This window comes from Aythya marila (genome assembly GCF_965140915.1).
Source record: "Aythya marila genome assembly, chromosome: 3".
NCBI classification, from domain to species: Eukaryota; Metazoa; Chordata; class Aves; order Anseriformes; family Anatidae; genus Aythya; species Aythya marila.
Window position 1 is genome coordinate 31692824 of NC_139044.1, and position 26113 is coordinate 31718936.

At 36.3% G+C, this 26113-nt stretch overlaps 1 protein-coding gene across 3 annotated transcripts in view; it reads right to left on the reverse strand.

Annotated features, from left to right (window-relative positions):
- HEATR5B (HEAT repeat containing 5B) overlaps positions 1-26113 on the reverse strand; it is a 56760-nt gene that overhangs the window by 27062 nt on the left and 3585 nt on the right. For all 3 annotated transcript variants that reach the window (XM_082756419.1, XM_082756421.1, XM_082756420.1), the window contains exons 4-23: positions 24608-24716; positions 23387-23536; positions 22706-22877; positions 22168-22325; positions 20902-21151; positions 19075-19230; positions 18045-18295; positions 17523-17634; positions 16094-16246; positions 15722-15821; positions 14947-15056; positions 14396-14559; positions 13178-13353; positions 12520-12625; positions 9900-10090; positions 8160-8319; positions 6006-6195; positions 4492-4661; positions 2031-2175; positions 941-1180 (exon numbers count right to left, since the gene is read on the reverse strand). In XM_082756419.1, the coding sequence (XP_082612545.1) occupies positions 941-1180; positions 2031-2175; positions 4492-4661; positions 6006-6195; positions 8160-8319; positions 9900-10090; positions 12520-12625; positions 13178-13353; positions 14396-14559; positions 14947-15056; positions 15722-15821; positions 16094-16246; positions 17523-17634; positions 18045-18295; positions 19075-19230; positions 20902-21151; positions 22168-22325; positions 22706-22877; positions 23387-23536; positions 24608-24716 (3263 nt within the window). The remainder of the gene's footprint in view (positions 1-940; positions 1181-2030; positions 2176-4491; positions 4662-6005; positions 6196-8159; positions 8320-9899; positions 10091-12519; positions 12626-13177; positions 13354-14395; positions 14560-14946; positions 15057-15721; positions 15822-16093; positions 16247-17522; positions 17635-18044; positions 18296-19074; positions 19231-20901; positions 21152-22167; positions 22326-22705; positions 22878-23386; positions 23537-24607; positions 24717-26113) is intronic.

Genomic DNA, 26113 nt, shown 5'->3' on the forward strand with positions numbered 1-26113 from the left:
ATTTGTAAATCTCTGCTTAAAAAGCAAACTAGACTTTGTTCACGTGCCAGTTAGTGGTATGAAAGAGTACAAAATGATGTTCCTTGCTTATTTAAGCACAACTGAGAGAAATGCATTTAAATATCTCCCAAAGATCATTTCATGGACTAAAAAAAAAATAAAAAATAGTGAGGAGATCAGACAACCACATACAAAACTTTAAAAACTTATCCCACATAAAATAAGTAAAGAACAGCCCAAGCTTAAACACATGAAGTGAGGTCTTTCTGGGTAGATGCACGGTAACTACATTGCATAAAGAAATCATTGGTAGCATTACTCATCAGTAATCGTAAAGCTGGCAACATTTAGAAAGAGCTTTTGGATGAACTCACAATATGCCAATAAACAAGCATAAATGCAAGGAAAATGAGCAGAATCTGCGTCACAACCATCCTACAAACCAAAAAACAGGAATAAGGTCTCAGAGGACAAGGTCTTTGCAAACAACTCTGCAAAGCTGAGCAACAAGCAAAGAAGTTTCATCACCATGGTAACCCATCTTCACATCAGTACCTCAAAGCCTCATACAGAAAAGCTCAGAACACGTACAGCACTGTTCCTTCTGTATGGCCCTGACGTACAAAGGCTAAAAAGCATGTTTCTGCTTTTTCTAAGACACTGAAATGTCAGGGCAATAATCACTCTGCTTCTCCACTGGAAATCCTACTTGAAGGTGGCTAATTTTCTAATCTTAAAAGAAAACATACTTTTTAAAAATATAACATTAATGATTTCCTCTTTTTAAGTGCTTTTAATGCATAATACTCAAAATTCTATATACAACATAAGCTATAACACGTCTTTATAATTAGAAAGGACAAGTTCCAAACAAATACTTCCAGAAGATGCTAATACTAAAGCAATATCAGTTTTTATGTGAATAGTACAGAACACTTACCACTGGAAGCTGCAAGGACATCCTTACAGAGCATTAGCCAGTGAGAAAGGTTTTCTACTGCCAGCGATGAAAGCATATGTCCCAGAGTATCGTGGATGTCCGAGCACAACTTGCGATCAGTCTCCCGATCCAACATACCAAAAAGGACACCTTCGAGGCCTGTCTCTGTTATATTAACCCCCTGATGCCGGGAATGACCATCTCGTCGAGAACCAGCTCCTGGTGCAAAAGGATTAATATCTGCAAAATGAGAATGAGAAATCTTTCCTGAAATCAGTAACTGAGTTTTAAAATTTGGAATAACTACTGAGAATCGGGCATTATGCACTCATGCACATATAGTTCAGGCAATAATACATTATGGTGTTACTTAATTTCTTCTGAATTAGCTTTAAAAAGACTTTACTATAGGTTTTTTTTTTTTTTTTTTTGTAAGGCATGTAACAGCTTATAGGATTACTTTCAAAAAGAAACAAAAAACACAAATGTGCATCTCTTCAAGGTACACGCCCATCAGTTTTTTAAGAACTCCTAATGTTATTGACTCTGAAAAGTCTTTCTAGAGACAAACTTAACTGGTGGGATTTAATACTACGTAACCCCACAGTTCTATATTCATAGGAAGAAGACATTGCTGATCAACACTGTTGAACATCCTATTTTCAGAATGAAGTGATGCATGCAAGAATTGAACCAACCTGCAAAGTCCACAAGTTAGTAGATGTGCTGCTAAGAGAAAATAACACGAGGTATCTCAATCAAAAAACATCAAATGAAGTCAACTTTCAAAAGAGCAAGACCTAAAGCACTGGAGAAAATGTTTCCATTGTATATACAATGTATTCCCTACCTGATTGCCATTCTTAATAGGGCAGAAAAGTTTAAGTCTGAACTTCACAAAAAGTTTAATTACAGGTGAAATTAAATCAACTTGAATTACAGTAGGCAGGGGTGGGGAGAGAAGTTATTAGAGCTGGCAGAGATGGTTTTAGAGTGTGGTGATTTTTTTTTGTCCTGAAGGCAAACCACATGCATGCATGAATACACGTACTCAGCTGTCACAAAAGGCCCTCATGAACGAAGTACTTACTGATGCCGCTATTTTCTTTGTCTCCAGCATTTTTTGCTAAGCTCATGGCATATTCACATACTTCTGCTGCTTCCCTCTGAGCAAGCTGTCGTAAACATGCAACTGCAGCACGGCGAAGGAGCAAGTGGGAGCTGCACAAGTGAACCTAAATCAGAACCATTACAGGTGAGTGAACTGCTGCATCTCCATACCCATAAATAAGTGCTGCTAAGGACTAACAGTATTCTACTTTACAATTATATGCCCCCGTGTGAGCTGCTGGGTACCAAACTCTTTACAAGGTCTTTAAAGTTCACAAGTAAGCACTTTCTATAATGCACAAATCTGAAAATAAAGCTGACATATACAGAATTGACAGGTGTTATCTGTTAAAAGCGTAAGTATTGACACTGTGCCACTATGATTTTAGACTAATTATACTTTCCAATCTGTTATACTCTAGAATACTATTCCCCATCACATTGTGCTATGGATCACTTTTTTTTTTTTTTTAATAAAAAAAAAAGGCACCACCAGCTGCACCACACAGCTACCATAAAAATTTCCATTTCAAGCTTGTACCAGGATTTATAGCGTAATTTTTTTATACATGCCTGTCAAGAAGACAGCTTCAGGTTTTGTTGCTAACAAATACCAGGCTTCCAATTCTTTGAAATCATCTCAAGTACAAGCAAGTATTTTTTTCTTATTGAAGAATTGTGCATGGTACCTATTTTCTTGAGAGGTAGTAGCACAGAGAGTAGTTACACAGAGAACTGTATGTTTTTCCACAGTGGAAGAGATGAAGAGGGCTCTTTAAGAAACTAATTCTTTATTTACCCTGAGGAAATTGTTTTAATAAACTGAATACACATTTGCTTTCTCAGTATTAGGTTATTATGTGGATGGAAATTACAACCCTAAATGAAAGGGCTGTGTAGTTTATAAAGCTCTTTAACAGTACATCTTTATTCTGTGCGTGAATATACATGTACAAGATTTCAGTCTTACAAGATTTCTGTACAAGATTTCAGAAATAAAACACAGAACATTTACAGCATTTAATTAATGGAAAGAGCTTTCCCTGTTTTCAGTTGCAAAACAAACAACTGTGTGTTTATGATGCCAATGCAGGAAAGCAGAAAGGAAACTAGATTGTGCAGCTCTGTAGTTTAATTTTGGTATCTGGCATTAACTCCATACAAAAAAGCAAGTTGGAAAGTTATGAAAACTTTAATAGGGCAGGGCAATGCAGACTTTGGCTACATATCTAAGTTTACAGTAAAATGAAACGCACAAGACAATTCATAGTAAAATTTATCAAACTGCGTAAGACTTGAAAGTAAGGGATTGGAAAAACAGAAGCAAAATAGCTTTTGTTTAACAAAAGGACCATTCATTAAGGAACATGTAAAGAACAGCAGAAAAGCTCGGGAAATGTTTTCAAAACACCACTTGTCATACCTACATTAACTTCACTTTCTGAAATATTACCCACTAGTACTTACAGAGTAACTGGCTAGAGAGAATGTCAGATTGTGCATGGTATTTATACAGAAGGGCCTAGCTACTTATGGATATATCGCATATCTGTCATGCAAAATTTTGTGCAAGGACAATTGACAGACTCTGGGAACACACTGCACAGTAGTGTTCCAGAGTACAGGTGGGGGCTGAACCATGTAACAATGAGAGGATACCCTAGGGGAAGTCTGGAAGGGAGACTAAGAAACAGTTCCAGTGCTGACATAAGAAGGATTCTATTCTTTCACATGACACAGAACCACTAGCTCCACAGTGAACAATACAATCAACTTTGTAAAACACCCAACCAACTTCAGGGAGTATTTTTCAAACTTCTTAGTATTGGACTGCTAAACCCTCCTAAAACAATTAAGAAGTAAATAAACAATAGCAATAAAGAAACAAATGAAAGCACACACACCACCTTTCCTCTTATAGTAGTATTCTGTATGTTTTGGTTTCTAGCCACTGCCTCATTTCCTGGCTTAAGCCAGGATTTGCTGACAGAACACTAATGGGGGGAGCAATGTTAATCACAATAGCAATACAAGAATTTGAGTGTCAGCACCTGCTATACTAATAGCAGTTAAAAAAACAATCCAGAATCTCCCACCTTTTCCAAGCTCACCTTCTTCCATTTGTGCCTGCAGTCAGTTGGAAGGAACAGGGCATTTCAGCATCTTTGTAACAAGTGATTTTCTAAAAATGCTTGCTACCTTGTGCTACCTAGTGTAAAAGTGAATCCAGCCCTATGACTTTAATTTGGGCAGCATTCTGAAAAGCTTCTAAAATAACTTGGGGACAGATGTCCCTTTATTGCATTCCAATGTTTTGCAAATGTGGCTTGCTTGTTATATATGGGTATCCTTGGCATCTTGCAAAGTGCTTCTCCTGTGCCCTCTCTACTAGGCACGTACACAAAACTTTGAGGAACAGAAGGGATGCATTTTGTACTCACACAAAGACTTGGAACCAGACTGGACAGGTTGACGTGCCGTGGTGCAAACATATGTAGCTGCTGAAGGCAGGATATGGCCGCTGCCTGAACAAGCGAGTCTGAATGGTCTTGTGTGATCGCACATCCCACCAAACAGGACGAACGGATTGTTGAAATTGTAGCTCCATTACCTAATAATAATAATATGATATCCTTAACATAGAAAAATCTTGCTATGACAGCTGTAGATTTTAAACCTTTAAACATATTTTAATGCATAAAAGTTCACAAAATTAACATGCAAATTTTCTGAATTCCTACTGCAAAATAGCGTCCACACTACTTGAAAGAATCATGAGTGTGTTTCAATTTCTCTGTTGAAATAATAGGTTAAACAATACTCTGTCCAAATGAAATTTTGGATCAATGATCTTCAACTGGAAATATTTTAAGAATATCTTCCCAGGACATGAAACTAGCAAAGTTATTCGCATTTCAATTCTGAACATCTTCTATATGTGGCCATATATATGGACAACATTTCATACACAGAGCCATTTCCTAAAATATCAGACAATGTGTAAGCTAGCATATGTATCTGCAGGTAATTTTTGTTAGCTCCATCAGATGAGTCAAGCTGTTCTAACAGGACACACATTTGAAAGAACAGAACTTAATCTGAAAAATAATTCCATTCCATATCTTAAGAATTAACCAGCATGACATTTAAAAAAAAAAAAAAACACAACACTGAATTACGGCAAAATGTAACTTGCAGAAGATATTCCACGTAAGTATCTTTATTAATAAAGTTCATGACACTTCAAATCAAGATCTTATTATACAGCAAGCAGATATCAAGTTAAATTAAGTCATCTAGAGACATTTCCAAAGTAGAATTGTAAGCCCAATTATTTAGAATTAAAATTGTACTACTGCCTGACTCTATAACACTGACGTAAAAACCAGCCTATACACATTCCTAAAAAATCCCACTAGGTGAAAGTTAACGATCCATGTTATCTGAGCCACATAACTTGGGATACAGTGTACTGGCACGGCAAGATCTTATTCTCTGTGGTAAAGTACTGTGATAGAATAACAAGAATAAGTGGAAATGAGTTATTGTTCACATTATCAATGATGTCAAACTTAAGCGCTTGCCATCAGTCAAAAATAAAACTACCACTATGTTGAAGAAGCAAAGGAAAAATCTTGCCCTACATAAAACATACACACAGCAAGGGTGTTTTTCATCTTTTACTTACCATGCACGTTTGTCATTAACCAGAACACCATACATCACTGTAACTTCTTTATATAAATCTCAAACTGAGGTGTGAAGGGAAAAAAATAAAGGAACCACCAGTAGACATAAAACAGACTTGAGGTTCCTTCCAGGACCCTGGATTTGTCAAAGCCTTCCCCTACTACCCACAACCACAATAAACAAAAACTGATTATCTTCCATTTAAGGACACGATGCATTGGCTTTATACAAGTTAATTTCCCTTCCTCTTCAAATTAACACTAACCTTGCAGCTCAGGCCCAACAGTAGTTATTATAGCCCCAAGACATCGGCCTAAGCACTGATGTACTTCTGTATGTGATGGTGGAACAGTTAAGAGCAGAGTAAGAACTAGAGAAAGCGTTGGCTCCACATATCCACGGTACATCGGTCCACTAGAATCTACTATCAAGGCAAGTGAATGGAGAGACCAGGTCTACGAAAACAAAAAAAGGAAGAATATTTTGAGTAATACATTTAGAAAACGAGTATGTATGTAGATTGAACCTAGCTCTGCACAACCCTGTTTACATGTCTAGTTAGCTTCTCTTACTCCAGAAGTGTTTCAGATGTCCAAAAAAACTCAAGCAATCAAGTGGGAGTTGAGATATTTCTAGCGTGCTGTTTGGCTGCCAGCATTTTTGTGGATAACGAAGATGACAAAGTATTTGAGCAAGAAATGGTCAAGCACTTTGAGAAAGACAAATAGAAACACAAACAACACATCCACTTTAAAAAAGTGGAGGGAGGGAGGGGAGGTTGGGGAAGAAAAGTGACCCTTTAACATGGGAAAAAGGCAGTCATTTCTGATGTAGAACTGGATGCAGATTCCAAATTCCAAAGCAGACAATTAGCTGACAAAGTCCTTAGCTGGTAGGGCCTGTGATATTATAAGTAGAAACTGATTTCCATGACTAGCTGAAAAATTCTCATGCATTTTCCAATGAATTTTCTTTTTAGGTGGTGCAGAAGAAAGCAGCACTTTAAACATACAGCCAGTGTACTATGGGATAGGAAAAAAAAAAAAAAAAAAAAATCAACCTATTCAGTTATAAGTAAATTACAAAATAATTTACTGCAAATGTCCAAGCAAGAAAAAGAATTTTTGGTCACTAAAGTTTCATGTGACATCAGCGTCTCTGACAGACCTGAAAGCAAGAGATATCTCTCCAAAAGATCCTATTAAGTGATCACATTTCAGAACTTTCTTCATTTAAATGCGATGCAATTGCTCTGAAGAGACATTATGTTAAGAGAGTATTACAGTTACAAAGCTAGATTCTTAAGAATCAGCTAGAAAATTTCCCTTAAAATTGCTCAGTTTTGGTCCTCTCTGATGCAACCCAAAACCCATTAACACTAGCAATCACATGAAGCTATTTTAACAGTCCTAAGCACGTATGTAGTACATTACAGCTGTATGTACATTCTCATTTTTGTGAATTTCCACTGCTCATGTTCACATACAGCTCCTGCATACCTACATTGCAGATGAGATGTAAAAGCTTAGCTTTTCACAGTTGCCTGTTATCATACTCTTAGTAGAAAATAAGATAGGCATACAAATTCCACCTGGCTTCTAAATCCTTGCCCTTTATAATTCAAGTTTTTCATAAAGCAGTAACTCCTTCCAGTTTAAAGATGAATGATTAGCAAGTACATGCTTTAAAATTATTTGCTCACACATAAAGCTAGGTTATATATGCAAACTGAACTTTGACTTACTGTGAATAAACTTAGGAAATTTAAAAGTGACTTTAAATTGCATTTAGTGTTGTGTTTTTTGTTGTTGTTGTTGTTGTTTTGTTTGTTTGTTTAACATCCATCTCCAAACAAAGCTAGTCTTGTTTTCCCAAACAACAAGCTGCAAAAGCATAGGTTATTTTCTTATTGCCCTGAGGGCAATACAAACAAACAAAAACCACTATTTTTTGTTCTATCAAATTCATAATTTAAACCAAGATGAACATGGATTTATGTCTTCACGTAGTTACTGGAGGCTTCACCTTCTCAATCTGTGGGTATAAGGTACCCCTAATCAAGGATGGCATTCAATTTCCTGCTGCTAAAGCACAGCAGTCACTTACAATCATTTCCTTGAGTTAAGTTGAAAAAAGAATGGCTGGAAGTTAACTGTTCTATGGTAGAATTACAGCATGATTTTTGAAGAACAATAATTACAGACAAGACGTGGCTTTTACTCAAAAAGGATTTCCTCTTTTCCCCTTCTTTGGTAATTCTAATGCTTTGATAGATTTCATTGCTGCAGTAAAGAAAGATGCAGCATTTTTCCTTCTACCATTCAACTCCACATTGTCAAGAGGAATGTTCTGTCAGAATTAACTTTGAATTCTAATCCTGAACATTTAAAAACAATTCTGTGGTAATTGTGTTTTTTACCTGGACTTCAGGAGAAGTTCCATCTTGTGCCAAAGCCAAGAGAATACTGACGCTAGTTTTCAGATGCTGCCCAGAACCTATTCCACCAACATATCGATGGAGGCAACCCAGAGCCAAAGAATGTCCCGTTCTTGATACAACATCTCGAGCAGATTTTAACCTGTAAACATTTAAATAAAAACATGTCATGTAATTCACTAGATTTATTACAAAAACTCTTCAAGTACCATAACTGTGCAAACGACTGCTTCTAACAGAATTTTGCTGTCCGTGTTACACGACTGTAAGAAGCCTTAACCAGAAAAGCAAAACCAATATACATAACCTATGCTGCTATTAAACTGGAATACATATAAAGCATGTCAATAAAAAAAATACATTTTAGTGATTTTCTTTCTTCATGATCGTAACTTGACATTTTAGATGAGCAAGTGTTTTAGAAGTATAAGAATATAGGAAAAGAGCCTAGTGTTTACCAATGTTTCACAGTAGACTGATTTAGTAATCATAAGAGTCATTGCTAGGCCACTGCAGTGAAAAGAAATCAAGAACAAAAAAAATGACAAAACATACACAGAAATTATGATGGAATCCACAGCTTCATCTTCCACTGCAGACAGCTTAATACAGCTGCCTTTTTCTATAGCTGCATTCTGAGATTTTTCCAATAGCTTTTGTAGTAGTATTTTTATTAATGAACTTAAAACACGAATAGCATTCTGAATGACCTAGCTGCATGAAATAGTGACTCGCTGTGTGTTTTCCACAATTCTTCTGCTCAGAATGCATGTCACATACATGTCAACTATAATTAAAACCCTCATCAGAAAAAAAAAAAAAAAAAAAAAAAAGAGATAGAAGAAGGATATCCTAGCTAGAAAAAAGATTTTTTTCTCCTGGTTGTCTATACATGTCAGAGAAGCACGCTCATAGCCATTAGTAAACAACAACAGCAGCAGCAGCAGCAAGAAAGTAAATGCAAATGCCATACATGGAAAAATGGTTTGGCAGTGTCAACAGACTGGCAACCATTGTTAACTTGAGTCCTGCATAAGAAACCAAGGGAAGAGTCCCAGTAGCGGAAATTCAAGGAACAACCATGAAGATGATATACTTCATTACAAGATGAAATAATGGAGAAAAATTGAATTACTCAGAGGTAGGAGACTATATTCATGTAGCATGGCCAGCCAAAAGACATGCTGCAGCCCTGAGGTAGGAGCATTCAGATCCACAGACTGGCTGATGTCTAAAATTTAAGCTGAAATTGGGAAATGTGTTGTCTTGGTATATGTACCAGGTATCCTTCTAAAGAGCTGAGAGTTAATGACAGAATATAGAAAAAACAAATGGGCCAGTAGGTAAGTTAAATTGATATGTTAGTGGTTCTATTTCATCAAAACATCTTTCTATCATACAATTCATGCTACAGGCGTACTTAGTGTAAGCTGAGTTTATCTACCTGAAGCAGTTTAGTTACCTTACAAGTAACTCATGAAAAACCCTTCATTTGTATCATTTTGCATTCCAAGTAATGTAACAAATAAACTTTTATTCCTGGAAGAATCACACGAAATAAATCCAAATTTGAAGACTGTTTCAAGATTTCTTAAACCTATATAATCTTTATAATAAAGCATGGAGAGAAAGAGTAAAAAAAAAAAAAAAAAAAAATGCTATTTCATAGAAGAATTTTCCAAACTATATTTTATTTCCCTTTATGAATCAAAGCCAACTTACTTATCAAAGCTGTACTGAGCCATTCTAGCAATGAAAGTGGCTTCTCCAACCACTTGAGCCATTCTGCCAAGAGCTTCTCCTGCTGCACATCTCAGAATAGGATTCGGATTATCAAGGGCACCCATCACCAGCGTCAGAGCAGATTTGCGAACTTCTTCTGGTCCTAATGTGCTTTTGTTCTCAGCTAAACCCTACATGAACAATTAAAAAAAATATCAAACATTCCAAATCAGGGGAGGAAGGAAAGAGCAACACTACTGTAAGATCTTCAGTTAAAAATTACATATTTAAAACTCAAAAACACAGTCTTAGCTTTGCCAGCACTCTACCTATTTCACATACAGAAGATGCATTACACCAGTCTTTGTTATCAAATTCATTATAGCGTTACACACACACACCTCAATGCTACTGAATCTTAACTAGCAGCTGGCTTGACACAGGATAACCAAAGGAAAAGATAAGAAAAGAAGGGGGGGTGCTTTAAATTTAACTGTAATATCTCTTTATCAGACAGAAAAAACACAGCTAAGTTGCATTTCTTCAAGAATCAAATAGATTTTAAGTACATGAGAACATTTTTTCTTAACATTTATATATTTGAAATTGTATATTGTATGCTATATAAGTGTGTTACAGAGCAATAACACTAAACACTGTTTCTGCAGGTTCTCCGGTTTCCATATTCCTTTAATAACACACTACCTTCCATTATAACTTTAAAGAAGTCTTTACTTTGGGAAAAATAATCAAATACATGTGAAGCACTGCATGTGTTATAGAGGAAGAAGCTGATGGCTCTACCATAGATTCTCATTTTCTGTTCTGAAATCCTCATTTCAGCTCTTAAACTTTTGACAGTTCTTTGGCCTTTTGGCATGGCATGGGAAATCCCAAGCTCCTTTCTCAGAAAATAGCTTTCAACTTGTCTCATGTTTCAGCATGGCTCATATTTCTAAGGACAAAGCAAGGAAGAGAAGCCTTTGCCAGTGTGAGATCTGTGACAACTTTCTTTTCAAAAACTCTACTAAGTTCTACATAAAGACTTGACATTTCACAGGCAGCTTTTGAGGGGGGGGGGGGAAACTGACTTTTGCTGCTACTATAAAAACTTTATCCAACTAAAGGTTCATACGAAAATGTGTTTTGCCCAAGTCTGCCAGGATTTTGCAGTCCAGTTCCCAGAATACTCTAATTAAAATGCTCCAGATCACATACATAAATGGGCTTGTGTCCTGGTTTCAGCTGGGATAGAGTTAATTTTCTTCCTAATAACTGCTATGGTGCTGTGTTTTGATTTACAATTGCTTTGTGTATTCTTTTATCATTAATATTATTTTCCCCTCATTTTCCATCCTATTAAACTATCTCAACCTAACAGTTTTTACTTCTCCACACCCCCAGTCCGATTCTCTCCCCAGTCCCACTGGTGGGGAGGGACAGAGAGTGAGCAGGTGGCTGCATGGTGCTTAGCTGCCTGCTGAGTTAAAACACAGCAGTATGCCCTTCAGCTGTACATCAGGGCTGAGGTGCCTTAATTGAAAGCTAGGAACCAAACTGAAGAGGGAGCCATTCACTATCTAAAGCATGAGACACCTAGGCTAAAAAGCCTGGGTAATTATCTTATAGTCAAGGGAGAAGAGTGTGTCATTGCATCCTAAAAGAAGTGGGACAATTCACTCTCCATAGACAGTCCTCTCTCCCCATCAAGTGGGGATCAGAGACCCATTAAAAAGCAGCTGAAGATAGGCAGTCATTGTTTGGATGGCAAAGGTCAGACAAGAAGAAACCCATCCAATCTTTAATTACAGTCTAACACTTCCATAAGGACAGCTTCCTCAGTGCACAGGACACAGTTGCCCTGAAGCTGAAGGATGATGACATAATGGGGGAAAATCTGACAGACTCATGAATTGGAAATCCATACAGAACATCAGAAAAAAATCTTGAAATACCTTAATAAATTTGACAAGTAGAAAGAAAATCTTACACTGAGACACTGTTCCACAGAGCCTCGAGGTAATACAAGTCACTGAAACCAAGTATTTCTCTCACTTACTGTCTAGATTCCTGACTTCATAGCATGAGGATAGATTTCCAAGCACAGATAGAGCACAAATAATTGTAATGAAGTCAGTGGGACTTGAGCATAAGCATTTAAAATTCTATATTATATTAAGGAGTCTAAAGAATAAATAGTTCAGACATCTAAAATGGAGACCCAAGTTTATCTTTGTGTTTCCGTGAGCCTCACCTGCACAATACTCATCTGCAAAGATATGAGGGGTGTTTTTTTTTTTTGAGTATGTATGACAAAGTATTTAAATCCCTAAGTACAGTGCAAAGAAAATTAGAGTGGTGAAAAAGAAGATAAAGACAATACTATACAGACATGAATCTCATCTATTCTTTGTACTCATACATGCAGACGAGCTAAAACAAAGAACATCTGAAAAGAGGGGAGGGGAGAGAGGGAGGGAATTTGCAAGGTCTGGGTTTTGTTTCCAAAAGTTTAAGTATTAACTTCAGCAATGTTCTTCTAACAGCCTTTTGTACAGAACACAAGTCTACAAACTAAACTGCTGAATTTTCGTATCTACTACAAGTTCACAGGTTTTACCTTCAAGGCACTAAGAACAGCAGTAAAGATATTAAGCTGCACAGCTTGCTGTCGAACACCTTTAGCCTGCTTGACACATTCAGCAAAGTGATCCAACATCTGTAATCTAAAACAAAGAACATAATTTAAGTGACATTCTTTCAAAATGCAAACCAAAACACAGCTGGTAAAAACTGCACACAACCAAAAGGCCTTTTAAGTTGGGTCATAGAATTTATGCTTCAGGGGCTGCAGAAGGCATTCACCTTAGGCAGAAAAGGTAGTGTTATTTTGAACGTCACTTTGCTGACTCTTCTTTTAGATTAATTCATCCCCATTTTTGGAGAAAACACCACAAAGAGAAAGCCATTATTCAGATACATTTGGCTGTATAACTAGAAAGTTATGAGGGCAAGACTGGAAAAATGCTGCCTCTCCGCTACCATTCAAAACAATGTTAGGTTCCATGTTCCTATTACTGTTCCTATTATTTTTCCCATTTAACCTCATGCTGTGAAGTGTTACTGTGAGGAGCATTCCCTAAAAGATACCAAGATCAGGAGTACAATGAACAATCTAGATACGTAGCTACTCTGCAGTTCCCCAGCCAGATCTTTTCATAGCTAAAAACAGTACAGACCTCATTGAATTTTGAATTTGAATATAAATGTAAACTGACCTATGTTTGTAAGAGACATGAGGAAAAACCACACCAAAGAGAGCCACAGATGCATCAATGACAGATACTCCTAGCGGAAGGGGGCCAGGTACAGCTTCACCAGCAGGGATACGCAAATAAATCGAAGATGGATCATGCTCCAAAGCACCACTTCCAGATGCACTGTTAGGCTGAAGCTGCAAAATGCCACATAATATGTGAATACCTCTGAATATACCTTTACAAATAAAAATCTTATCTAGAGATAACCAAAAGATGTATGCAGTAGCTAAGAACAATAAACTACCTTACAAACAATTAAAAGCAACTGCAGTGTCTCCATGCATGCATGCATTAGCATTTACAGGGCCAGTTAAATCCCTGAGGGTAAAACCAGTTAGCATCTGGGTAAGTGCACAAACTATGACTCCTGGTAGAGGATATGGAAATCAGATACATGTATGTATTTAATTTCTGATACCCATAGCACCTTCTGAAGTAGCAGCTTCTGACCACAAACCGACATTTCAGAAAAAAGATTATTCATTCACTCAGAGCACTGAGCTACAATACAGTATACTAAATGGTCCATTTGGGTTGTAATGATTCTCTACCCAGAAAAATTTAGAAATGGTATTATGATTACTAGCATTCCTATCACCATGAAAATACTTCCTAACCATCATTCTTTCAGGAAACACATCTAATCAATTGACTACTTTCTTTAAAAAAAAAAAAAAAAAAAAAAGTTTTCACAGCTTTTTCATTATCTCATCATGAAACAAAACATGAGTCTTGTAGCTCTATATTCTTCTTAAAAGGTTGGGAAAGAGTAAACTTCTCTTGAGACTTTGATATGATTAAAAACTAAAATGTGACCAAGCAGCTGCTTTCTGAGAAATCTTGCCATTATTAAATAGACTGCAGCAGAAGCAGCGTTTTCAGCTCCCCATCTCACCCAGGACATTTCTGAGAAGTTGAGCTGCAAAAATTTATGATGGCACAGTTCAGCCAATTCTCAGAACAGTTATTTGTCTAGAGAACATAGTGAATGAATTAATGAATTGTTCCCAGTGTGCCATTTGTTTCCAGGAGCCATACAAAAAAAAAAAAAAAAAAAAAAAAAAAAAAGGTAATTGTGTCAACACTGGTAGCTTATCTGAAAAACTTTATCAAGAGAGATTCCCATAGCAATACTTGCTTCTTTTTTGTATTCATATTCTTCTGTTTTTACATTACCTGGTCTTCAATGGACTTATGATCAGTTTCCTGCAGCCAAGAGCCAAGAAGAACACTGTCATCGTAATGACAAAGAGACCTCAGGAGTGATGTGGTTGTATTAGCAGAGTTGTCTGTCAAAGTAAATTCTGCTACCAATTCACGAAGAAGTGCATTAAATGATCCTAAGACAACAGACATTAAAAAGTATCATTATTGCTTTTTATCCAAAACATTTCAGCTACAGATCAGGCCAGCCCCCTCAGGATGACAATCCAGATTCTGCAAAATCTGGCTCATCCACATGATCATGTAGACATAATGAATTAATAAATGTTTGCACATTTAAGCAAGGAAACAGATATTTGGTTGAAACTGCAGTTCTGTGGAAGTCTTTATATATGCCTGGTTGGACTCAATTTGCTTTTTTAAACTTTTAGGAAAAGACAGATGTGTACTTTTTACTCAGCCACCTAGTGCTACGTGGCAGGTCAAATAAAGATATCACCAAAAAGACACTCAAAGTACAACTTTTACTTTAACAATCACTGTCAAAAAAACCCACAACATACCTTCATATGTCTTTGGAGGTAATAAAGCCAATATATCATAAAGTCTTAAACGGACCATCGCTGCACTAGCTTTCAGATGAGCTCCATGTGCTTTAATTACCGATGGAATGCTACAGAATCCAAAAACAGAGATAGACAGAAACATTGCAGTTACTGAAAAGAATATTTCTTATTTCTTTTGAGAAGATATGCCACTAGCCAGAAAAGGAAAACAGTGTTCAACAAACTACTCTGATGAGTTACTTCAGCATTACTCATATAACTAATTCTTGGAAATAATTCCAAAAAAAAAAAAAATTTTTTTAATTTCAATTTAAACTGCTGCTTAAACAAAAGAAAACAACAACAACAAAGAAGCCCAACCTGTGTTTTATCTTTTATTCTGTAAAATATTTCAAATCCTTTAATTAGTACCTTTTGTAAAAGTATATTTATTGATTAACATCTAGTATACCAGTAACTTAACTTTCTTGTCTTTTCAACATGAAGCAAACCTGGAAGTAAAAAAGCTCATTGAAAATCCAAAACACAGTTAAGAAAACAAAAATTGGGAACATGAATTAAAACAAAGTAGTCCTAGTATTTCAGCTCTGGGTAAAAATAAACATGAACAAAAAGCAGAAACAGCAGAAGAATAGATCAGTAACTTCCTCTCAGTACTGATATATATATATATATATATTTTTTTTTTTTTTTCAAAAGACCATTTCTTTATCTCACAATGTGCTTCTAAAGATAACACAAATACATCTTTTTTTTTAAACTGTCTACTTACTGTGACATCATTGTCATGGCACATTCTATGGGTGTCATCAGCTTCCTGATCACATCCTCAGTAAGGAGCTCAGGACAGTGAGCAACAAAACTTCTCATAGCTATTAACAAAATATAAATTAAAATTTTACTCAGAAGTATAAAGCAACATACAGATCCTAAGATGATATAAAAAAGCAGCAATTAAAAATATTTATTCAATGTGTGACATATTCATAAGACTACATACCAAAAATAGGTCCCTGGTGAAAATTTGACAAGTCTTACTCGTGTTCAGAGAAAGAAGGGAAGCTAAGGCAGATTTCTCTGTAATATTTAGGACCATGTTCTGTTTTACTGTGTGCTTGTAAATTCTGAAATTTCAAATTCTTACCACACAGAGCTCCAGCACGGCCTTCCAATGTTACTTGCCATGTGAAAGAATCCCCTCTTGCCTTTTCTGCCTCCAGCTCCTTCAGAGAACGTGGAAACACATTTCGCCATAGCAGCAACATCTTAGGGAGATGATATCGAACAACAGAAGGACCTATTTATAAAAATAAATCAATAGAAGACTGTATAATAAAAATTTGTATTAAACTAAGCACAAAAAATCTGCCATGAAGGCATCTGCTCTTGTAACTATTTTTCTCTTACTTCCCTTCTCTTCCTACATCTCCCTACTTGAATCTCCTTTATTCTTCACTGTTCTCTCATTCATAGGTTAAAATGTTCTATACAGTGAAGATAAGTCTGTTTGTTGATATTAGTACTAAAAATAGGGACTAGCCAAATCTATGTTGAATCATATATGTAACTGCTGACACTTGTCTTTTTATTCTGACTTTCAAGTCTTATTTTTATATTACTGTTACGAAGGCAAGCTCTTTAGCCTATTGCAACTTATTCATATGATAGAAAAATAAATGACAGTTACTGACTGTAAATATAGTTTTCAGTCAAATTTAAAGAAAGCTTCTGAAAAAGCTCTAAAAAATCCAATGCAATTGCATTACAAATATATTGGAGGACAAGCAAAATAGTGCTACACTGTTAGCAAAATGTTGGCAAAAATGGAATGATGTAGAGAATACAAAACATAAATGGCATTTGCTGAGAGATCAAGATACTGAAGAACATATCAAAGCTTTATCACATTTTCCATTATAAAACCAGAAACAAATGAACAAAAAAAGATTGCTGCAAAATTCATAAAATTCACTTTATAACCTGCCAAAATTGGCAGGTTGGACTTGATGATCCTTAAGGGTCCCTTCCAACTCAGGATATTCTATGATTCTATGATTCTATGAAAATATAGCATCCAATATTTCTGTGATGGCATATATAAACAGTCATACATAAGGCTGCTTTGTTTTGTTTTTAAAGACAACTGAATAGCTTTTAAACTGTTAACACCCCTAATCAGTATTACTGCTCACCCATGATATGCTTGCAGCTTATTGAAAGGCTAATTATATTTTATTTGCAGTTTGTTTCTTGTGCACCACCGAACTGATTAGTACTTTTCATAGAATGACTAAATGCTAGGTTTCCAAAACAAAGCAAAAACAACCAGAGTAGATTTTTTTTTTTTTTAAAGTTATGTCACCTTCTATTACCCTTCAGCTTACATGAACTCTAGTATTTCTGCATCATGAACATCACCGCTGACACAAATGAACTAACACTGCTTCCAGTGGTATCAATGCCCTAGTACTAGACACTGTACTGATTATACATAGCAACTATTTGCTAGAGTGGATAACCAGAAACGTTGGGCAAGCATTATTACAAAACCAAATACAACTGTTTTTACAAACCTAAAGTCATAAGTGCTCCAAGTAAAAGCCATCCAGCTTGAGTCCGTTGCAAGGAAAGTCTGCTGTTCTGTGCAGCAGTTCGTAACAGATCCTCAGCAATACTAACCACCATCTGCAATGTCATAAAAATGGATTTCAAAAAAATAAACTAAGCCACTCCTACAAATTCACTCTTACTAATCTTATGTAAAATTTAAATCGATCTTCTATAAAGAGCAGGTTACATTTCATACAGATAATTGGCCTTTGCACATGACAATACAGACAGTAACATTCTTTTGAGTAATTATTCATTAATATGACCAACAAGAATGCAAATTTGGAAGAGGGATGGGAAAAAAAAGCTGGTAAATATTTTAACTGAAATGCTACAAACAAGCACTCTGACCATTGCTCTTGCTAGGTACAAGGCCAATTTCATGACCCTTTAACTTGTTACTATGTTAGACATTTTGCAAAACAATTACTTCTTGAAAAAAAAAGCTCTCTCTGTGCACTCCCACCTGAAGATAATTATCTCACCTTTCCTTTAGCATGAGGAATGCCTAAGGGACACTGATGCACACCACCTAATAAAGCAGCCATTGCAAAACTGTAGCCACTGACAGCTTCAGGGGAAGTCTTCAGATTGTTGAGTCTTTCTGCACATCTATCTAAAAACGGAGTCAACTGAAAAGGCAACGCCACAGCTACACACCGCAAACACCATGCGGCAGCAAGTCGAGCAGCCATGCTGGGATGAAGAAGAACTGAAGTTACTGTCTCCAACAGGCCTACAGGAAAGAGTTTATAGTTTTAAAATTACAATATGCTTTTTCACATGCGTAAACACGTAAACTGCATCAATATTAGACAGGCAACATGAAATTTAAGAATGCCAGAACTGCAGTACTTGAGTTTTTATAACTTTGCCTTTTTCTTTAAGGAAACCCAGAAGCATTATTAGCATTAGCTTGCAGTTCCGCTGGAAAAAAACATGGGTATCCACAAACCAAAAAAAAAAAAAATAAAATAAAAAAATAAGGACTACAGTTCCACATTACAAATGTGGATTCAGATGTTAAAACAAGCAAGAAGAAAATCCCACACCAGCCTTGGTCAACTCAGGTTAAATAACAAGCTTTTTAAACGGGACTATCCACAGCTTCATCTCCTGACAAAATGCCCCTAGTCTTCAGGTTAAAAAAATAAAATAAAATCTATCAAGGAAATACTGCTTTCCAGAAGCATGTATTTCAGACCTTGTACAGTAAAACAATCTATTTCCTTTAATACCATTATTGGAAACTCATTGATGCTAAAAATCACAATTTTACTCATCTTGAAAAGGAGCTTTAGGCAAAACTTCCATCAAAAAAGTTACTTAAAACCGTCAAACTAAAGTTAGGGTACTATACACAGTGAGCAGAACAAACTCAGCTATAGAGTACTACAGGGGATGACAGTTTAATTGATTTCTTTCTTACACATTAATTTTCTATTTAACTAGATTGTAATCATATTTCATATCCACTGCTCAAATATCTCAACCTATTTAAGTTTACCTGCATACCTATAGAGGGTTCTTGAATAAGAGGAGATGCAGTGGCATTCAGACTCTGAACCAGACTACCCAGTTCTTGGAGAGCACACACCATTACATGCTGGCTTGCAGCTATATCGGCAGCTCCTGCTTTATTTTCACTGTTAGCATCATTCACAACTGCTTCTGCAGAAAAGAAAAGTATCCCATTTAACTACCATTTGAATCACATATACAGGATATAACATATACAGGATAGGAAGGGAAAACTGAGTTTTAACATCAACCCTAAATATTATAATAAAAACACAAGTTTGCCTGTAGCATGAGCTCACAAAGCAAATGCATCCTGAAGAAAAATAAGTTTTAAAGCTACCAGCCAAACATAATCATCCAGAGTCCATGAAAAACACATGCCCAGAAGTTGCTGTGGATGGCACTGCACTAAGAGGTAGGATTCATACTGTAACCCAGCAAAAGTAAGCATATCCACATGCAGCATGTGTGTATTGTATCTATGTATACACACATACCTACAGATGAAGTAATTAGGACCACAATCTTGTCACATCTATATTCTGTATATGAATTTGCATGAATATATATGGAATAAAACTTAAAAAAAAAAATTAAATCAGAGCAATATTAAAAAATTATGATAACTAAATGATCTTAGAGCTATCCAATTAATTTCATAGATCTCACTTCATGTTTTTTTCTCCTGCACAATGTCCCAGGAGCAACAGAGTAAGGGATGGGATTCCTTACCTGATGGGTAAGGAAGCTGCAACTGTCACTTCTAAGAAAATGGATTTCAATATCAGCTTAAAATTTATGTATCTTCTACACTATAAATTTAACAAAAGATCCCCCTTATATGAAGGGAAGCAATCATTACCAAGTAAAAATACCTCTAACTTATCAAATTCATTGGAAAATATATAAAAAAAAAAAAGCAGGTCATCCCATCATCCAAAAACATAATGGAATTCTCTCTAACTTTGATAAGCAGGTGGCAGGAGGAGTAATTTCTGCAACCGTTTTATCTCAGAACTATCATTTCTGATAGACTCTCCCCTGGGAGCACAAGGGTTCCGACTGCAATAAATATTAAAGTTCCAACTTCAGACATACCTTCCCTACCAAAAAAAGTTAAGAGAATAATCTGCAAAAATTTTAAAAACAATTGCAATTCCATACATTAAACATCAATTTTAAAAACAAATTAGATGGTGGCATTAGAAGAAAAAAAAGTTGTTTGCTAAATGCACTGTTGTGCAATTCCAGCTTCCCTTCTCAATCTCTAGCTCAAATTAACTGTTTTATAAGAAACAAATGATAGTTTTGAGATGTGTAATCATGATGTAATCTCTCATTTTATGAGAGATTACATATTCAAGAGGCCACAGTTATCCTCTCTAATTCCGGTTTTCAGATTACATCTTTATTTGTCACCTATAAAATCCAGCTGGATATCAGCATGGATATTAGCAGGGGATATACAAGGATGTTATCTGACCTACATGTTCTTCAGCAGTACTCTGCCCAACTTTCAATACAACCTATCCCAAGATTAATCGCAAAAACACACTTCTGTTCCCCATCTTGCATTCTAAGCAAATGCAATTCCAAAATCCACCAGACAGAGGATAACAAGACACTTTTACACAGTCACCTTTTAAGTACAAGTTACATTTTGGATAGAAAATTTCAAACAGAAAGCAGATGAATTATTTTTACCATAGCAATAAAATTACTTCTCACAGTAGAAGAAAGAAAAAAGGTTGAGATGATGTAACAACAATGATTTTCAACAGCTCTCAAATACAGAAAAAAAAAAAAAGAAAAGTTTCTCACCCACTGCTTTCATTTGTTTACCAATAGCTTGACATATATCTTTGGCAGCTGCAATCTGTGCTTTCTCCCCCAGTAAGCTGCCCACAGTTGCTCTCAGGATAAAGGACACGCATCTTCGAGAATACACTGCTTCCACGTGGGTCTGGGTTGCACGAGGATGGGAGACCAGATCGAGCACATGGGACAAAAACGTAGCAAAGTTGCGCTCCAACCACTGACCTCCTAATGTTGTAACAAAGACAACATAGGCCTGCAAATTCAGAAGTTACATACAGATCCAATTAAAACAGAAACAAGAGCCTAACAACTGAAGTAATATCCATGCATATTGCAGTACAGTAGTGATAGCAGGGGCAGTTATATGCAACCTTAATAGGGCTAAGCAGGATGAATCAACCCATCAGCCAAGCCTTTGAAGCCAAATTGCTTCCAGTACCAAGAACAGCTCCAATACTGCTACGTATACTTTGAAGTGCAAAATGCTCTTGATGACAAGGCCTGTACATTGCTCTAAATATGTCTCTTCTTAAAAATGTGTTTAAATAATAATAATGCAAATAGCAACATGAACACGTTTTAATTTATGATCAAGACTGAGCATTTGACAAGTTCACCTAAGAAACGACTTAAAAAAAAAAAAAAAAAGGCTTCACAAAATACCCTAGGATTAAAAAAAAAAAGTGAGTTCTGTTAAGATACTGCAGCATATTGAAATACACGTCAGACTGGGAATGCCTGAATTTGAGGTTATGCTGCTGCTACCTTCCTTTATTAGAAAAGGAAAGCTTCTGTATTCAGATTTCACCTACTCAGAAAAGACATATGGAGAGAAGAAACATAATTTAACAAGCTAGGGCAGCAAACTTGACGCAGCAACCAGGAGAACCAGCACACACAAAAGGAGAGAAGTATTTTCCCTGTCTAAAAGGAAATAGAATGAAAACAGGGAGCCAGTCTTTAAGATGCTAATTTTTCAAATTTTTTTTTTTTTTAACAAGCTAATCACACCTAAAACACACTGATTAAATCAAATAAACATTCCTAAGCACATGTTTGAATCAACAGGAATAACGTATCTTAGAGGAATGACACTATATATATACATCCACAAACCAGGTGAGCCAAACTAGCCTTGTGAGTTATTATAAACAAAGACCACAAATAAATCCTAAAAGAGTTACAGTTAATGTACAAATGTTACTTAATTTAAAATAAATAAATACTACAGATACTAAAATACTACAGAATACAAAGCTTATCACAAACCTGAGTAACACCAACTCGCACTTCCCTGTTGACAGATCCTCCTACTTTTAACATCTCTCCACCACTCTTTAGGAAACCAGACCCTCCCCGCAAAAATCCAGTGGCCATAAGTTCCAAGACTTCCTCAAGTGTAGCTCTCTTCACATTCTGCCGCATCACTTTTGCGAAGAGAAAAGCAATCATTTAATCTTAAAGCTCCAAACAACACAAGCAATCATCTCAAAATCTCTATTACCAATTCAAAACTGTCTTGCAACATAAATCTAGACAACATTTCAGGTAGCAGCTGCTTTTTATGCTTACAAAATAAGCTACTATTCCCAAATGATTTTGATAGCTTGACTTTTTTTTTCCCCCCAACTACAACAGCAAAACTGAACACTTTACTTTTTTTTTAAGCTAAGAGCTTATAAAACCAAACAAATCAACTACACATGTCTATGTACTAGAATAACAATGTATCATGCAACACTGTCACATAACATGACACTGAAGATGCAGCTTGTCCATTTGGAAATAGAATCCAGAAGGAACGTACCTGTTGCTTGTTTTGGTATCAATGCTGTAGCCATGACTGTCCCCAACAGCTTTGACACTGCAACTCGCACGCCATAGTTTGAGTTTTCCAGAGCTTTGAAGCACAGGGTCGCAACATTCTCTAGTTCAGCTGTCCACATAAACACCGCTTCATTTTGTAATTCCAGCAGACACTGAAGGAGGAAGAGAAAAAAAAAAAAAAAAACTTGCTGAGCACCAATAGAGACTATTCTTACCCTTTATCTAGGTATTGGTGTAATTGTCAGGTTTATTCAGCAAGTATTTTAATATTAATATCTTGACTTTTTTCCTCACACTCCCAATTAACTGAAAACTTATCTGAACAATCAGAATAATCATGGAATAGGTTGACACAAATTAAAAAGTAAAAGGAAAACACAAAAAAAGCAACTGTGTTACTCAAAATCTCTCCTACTGTGACCCACAGTTAATTTACTCTTTCATTATTTATTTATCAAGAGTGGAAGCCAATACCGCTGTACCTCAGTACATGTGAAGCACTAAGTCAAATGCCTGAGCCTTCGGTATTAACCAGTAAGGACTTATCTCTCCCAAGCAATGGTCAAGTTTCCCATGATAAGCAACAGGTCAAAGTTCAGATGCAGACACTTCACAGTCACAGAACAAAGAATTTCTAGAACTGGGGGAGAAATTCACCCACCTTGGCCACTGCACATCGTACAGCCATAGATCTGTCTGTCAACAGAGAGCGGGCATTCTTATAAATATCACGGTGACAAGAAGCTGCTGCTCCTCCAAGGCCACTTAAGACTTTCTGTAAGCTCATCAGGATTTCACTGCGGCCCTGAGACTGCACACATAAGAAGCATTTATGCAAAAACACAGACATAGCACTTAAATCAAGTGCCAGGTGTTTATTTCCACATTTTCCTACTTCTGTACATGCATATTTTTGTAAGCATTGCTAACACTTCACTGAAGTCTGGTACAACCATTACTTGGCTGGCATGAGATGGCAGTAAGCATTAGATACGACCTTACTAGAACTGCTTCTAGTGCAACATAAATTAAGAAGAGGCCAAATAGTCCAACAAATTGACCCAAAATAAGTTGCTTCTGTTCTGTCCCAACTGCCGTAGCCTCAGGAAAAACAAACAAATAAACAAAACCCCAAGCAAATGATATAAGAAAATGTGAAGCCCAAACAGTCAACAGGTTCTTACCATACCTGCACACAGGCAGGTACCTAACGTTAGAGGGCACAAAAAAAAATTATCTGTATATATAGATATCACAGCATACAAGGGCACAGCTGAAGAAAACTAATGTCAGGACAAAATGCAGACTTATTTGATATAGTCAACGCTGTTATAAGTCCCCCCTTTATCTCCAGCAGTGGGATTACTCATGTTTATTACTGCATATACATTTTCTGTGACAAGCAGGAATCAAGATCTACACAATCAGCACTCCTTTCCAACCTGTCATATATTTCAAAAGAAACGGAGCTATTTCGGTCGTATCAGCCCCACTGACAACCCACAACACATTCTCTCAGTATGATGATACACGCTCTCTTTTCAGGGCAGAACGTATCCTGCTGACAATCTGCATAATTTTTTTTTGTTGAAAAACTTAAGTATTTCTTTTTAATTTTTAAACAATTGAACATTTACACAAGGTACACAAGTGGAAATACTAATGCAGTCCTTCAAATGGTACATACAGCCATTTCGCAATTTTAATTACTGAGGCCACAATAAAGCAACTACTATACTATGCATATAACAAAACTCTCAACCCTCCCTCTGCAGAACAAATCCACTTACACGCTTACCTTGATACAAGTAATTTGCATTTTTCTACATAGCATAGTCTAAATGGAACCAAGACCACAAATGTAAAATATTTCAAAACTTACCTCTGCACTTTTCAGAGATTTTAAGAGATTATTCACTGTTTCTGGAAAAGAACTACCCAACATTCTGCCCATTTTTTCGTAAAATGCTCCAACACATGCCACAGCAGCCCTATGAAAAAAAAAGACATACACGTATTTGAATGGATATTATTACATGATCTACATTATCTACACAGAAATTCTGGAGAAGACGAGTACATGCTGAAATCTCAGCAAGACCAGGATTTTGTGTTCTATTAACAGGTGCTTGGTAAACAAAGTTGTGAACTAGAAACGCCCCACTCCCTAATGTATTTGGTACATTTTCATAGATACTGAGAGATTTTTTTTTCAAACCTAAGAACTTATGTATCTTAAGTTATAGTGCACTAACACAATAACACATATGGACACCCTGAAAAAATCACTGTATCCAAAAACACTTATATATATTTTTTTCCTTTCCAGGACATTTTTGATTAGGAAGCAGTGTAGTGCAGTTGGATATGCAGATTGCTCCAGGGCAGTTACAGACATAGATCCTGAAAAAAATGCACATTTTCACTATGAAGAAATAAGTCTTTTTTTAAAAAAAAAAAAATACAAAATAAAATAAAATAAAAAAAAAAACCAAACTGAAATTCTTGGATTTTTTTTTTCCCCTCAAAACTGTGTTACAAACTGATTACAGCCTACTGCTTAACTGGCACGTCTCCTACACAACTCTTCTACACAAACATGAAAAACTAAAGCTTGAAACCTTATAGAAAAAAAAAAAAAGACCTTTTTGATTATCACTTAAACAGGTAGCATGAATTTCTGTGCATGTGACAGTACTAAGCCTATTCTACTTATAGGTGTTTCTCACAGAGTTGCAACAGTTTCAGATGAAAGAAGGACAGTATCACCACAAACGGTGACTACTTCAAATTTCGTTGTTACACCCCGTTATGGTAATGCCTGAAGGCAGCCCAAATGGAGGTTTGCTAGACACCGTGAATATATGACATGATACCCCACAGGTGGTAGGGCCCTAAAGCAGCTTCAACAGATGTTGCTTGTGGCATTAACCAGATTCCTACCAGTGAGACTCTGCTCCTATACATGAAGACAAGCTGGATCACATCTACATGCACGCCCACATCCAAGCGTACAGACTCTGAGAGACTTAAGCAGTACATTACGACAGGGGAATGGAAGCAAGCAATGCTCGAGGTGGGGGGAAGCTTCTACACTTGGTTACAATTCCCTTGGCAATTGCTCCTGCTTGACGATCTGCAGGCTCTATCATAAATTGGGTACTTGGGCTCAATCACCAATAAAACTGGTGGAATTGCTTCACTGCATTATTTATACGTTGCATAACTACTGCCATCCTCTCCACTGCATAAGCACGTGAAGAAACATAAGATACTCCTCTGCCTAGAGGAAAGTATCGAACTTTCAGACAGAAGTGTATCTGTCACCTTCAAATCCTGCCCTCCACAACCTCCATATTGCTCTTTTTTCCTGCTACACCAATCATAT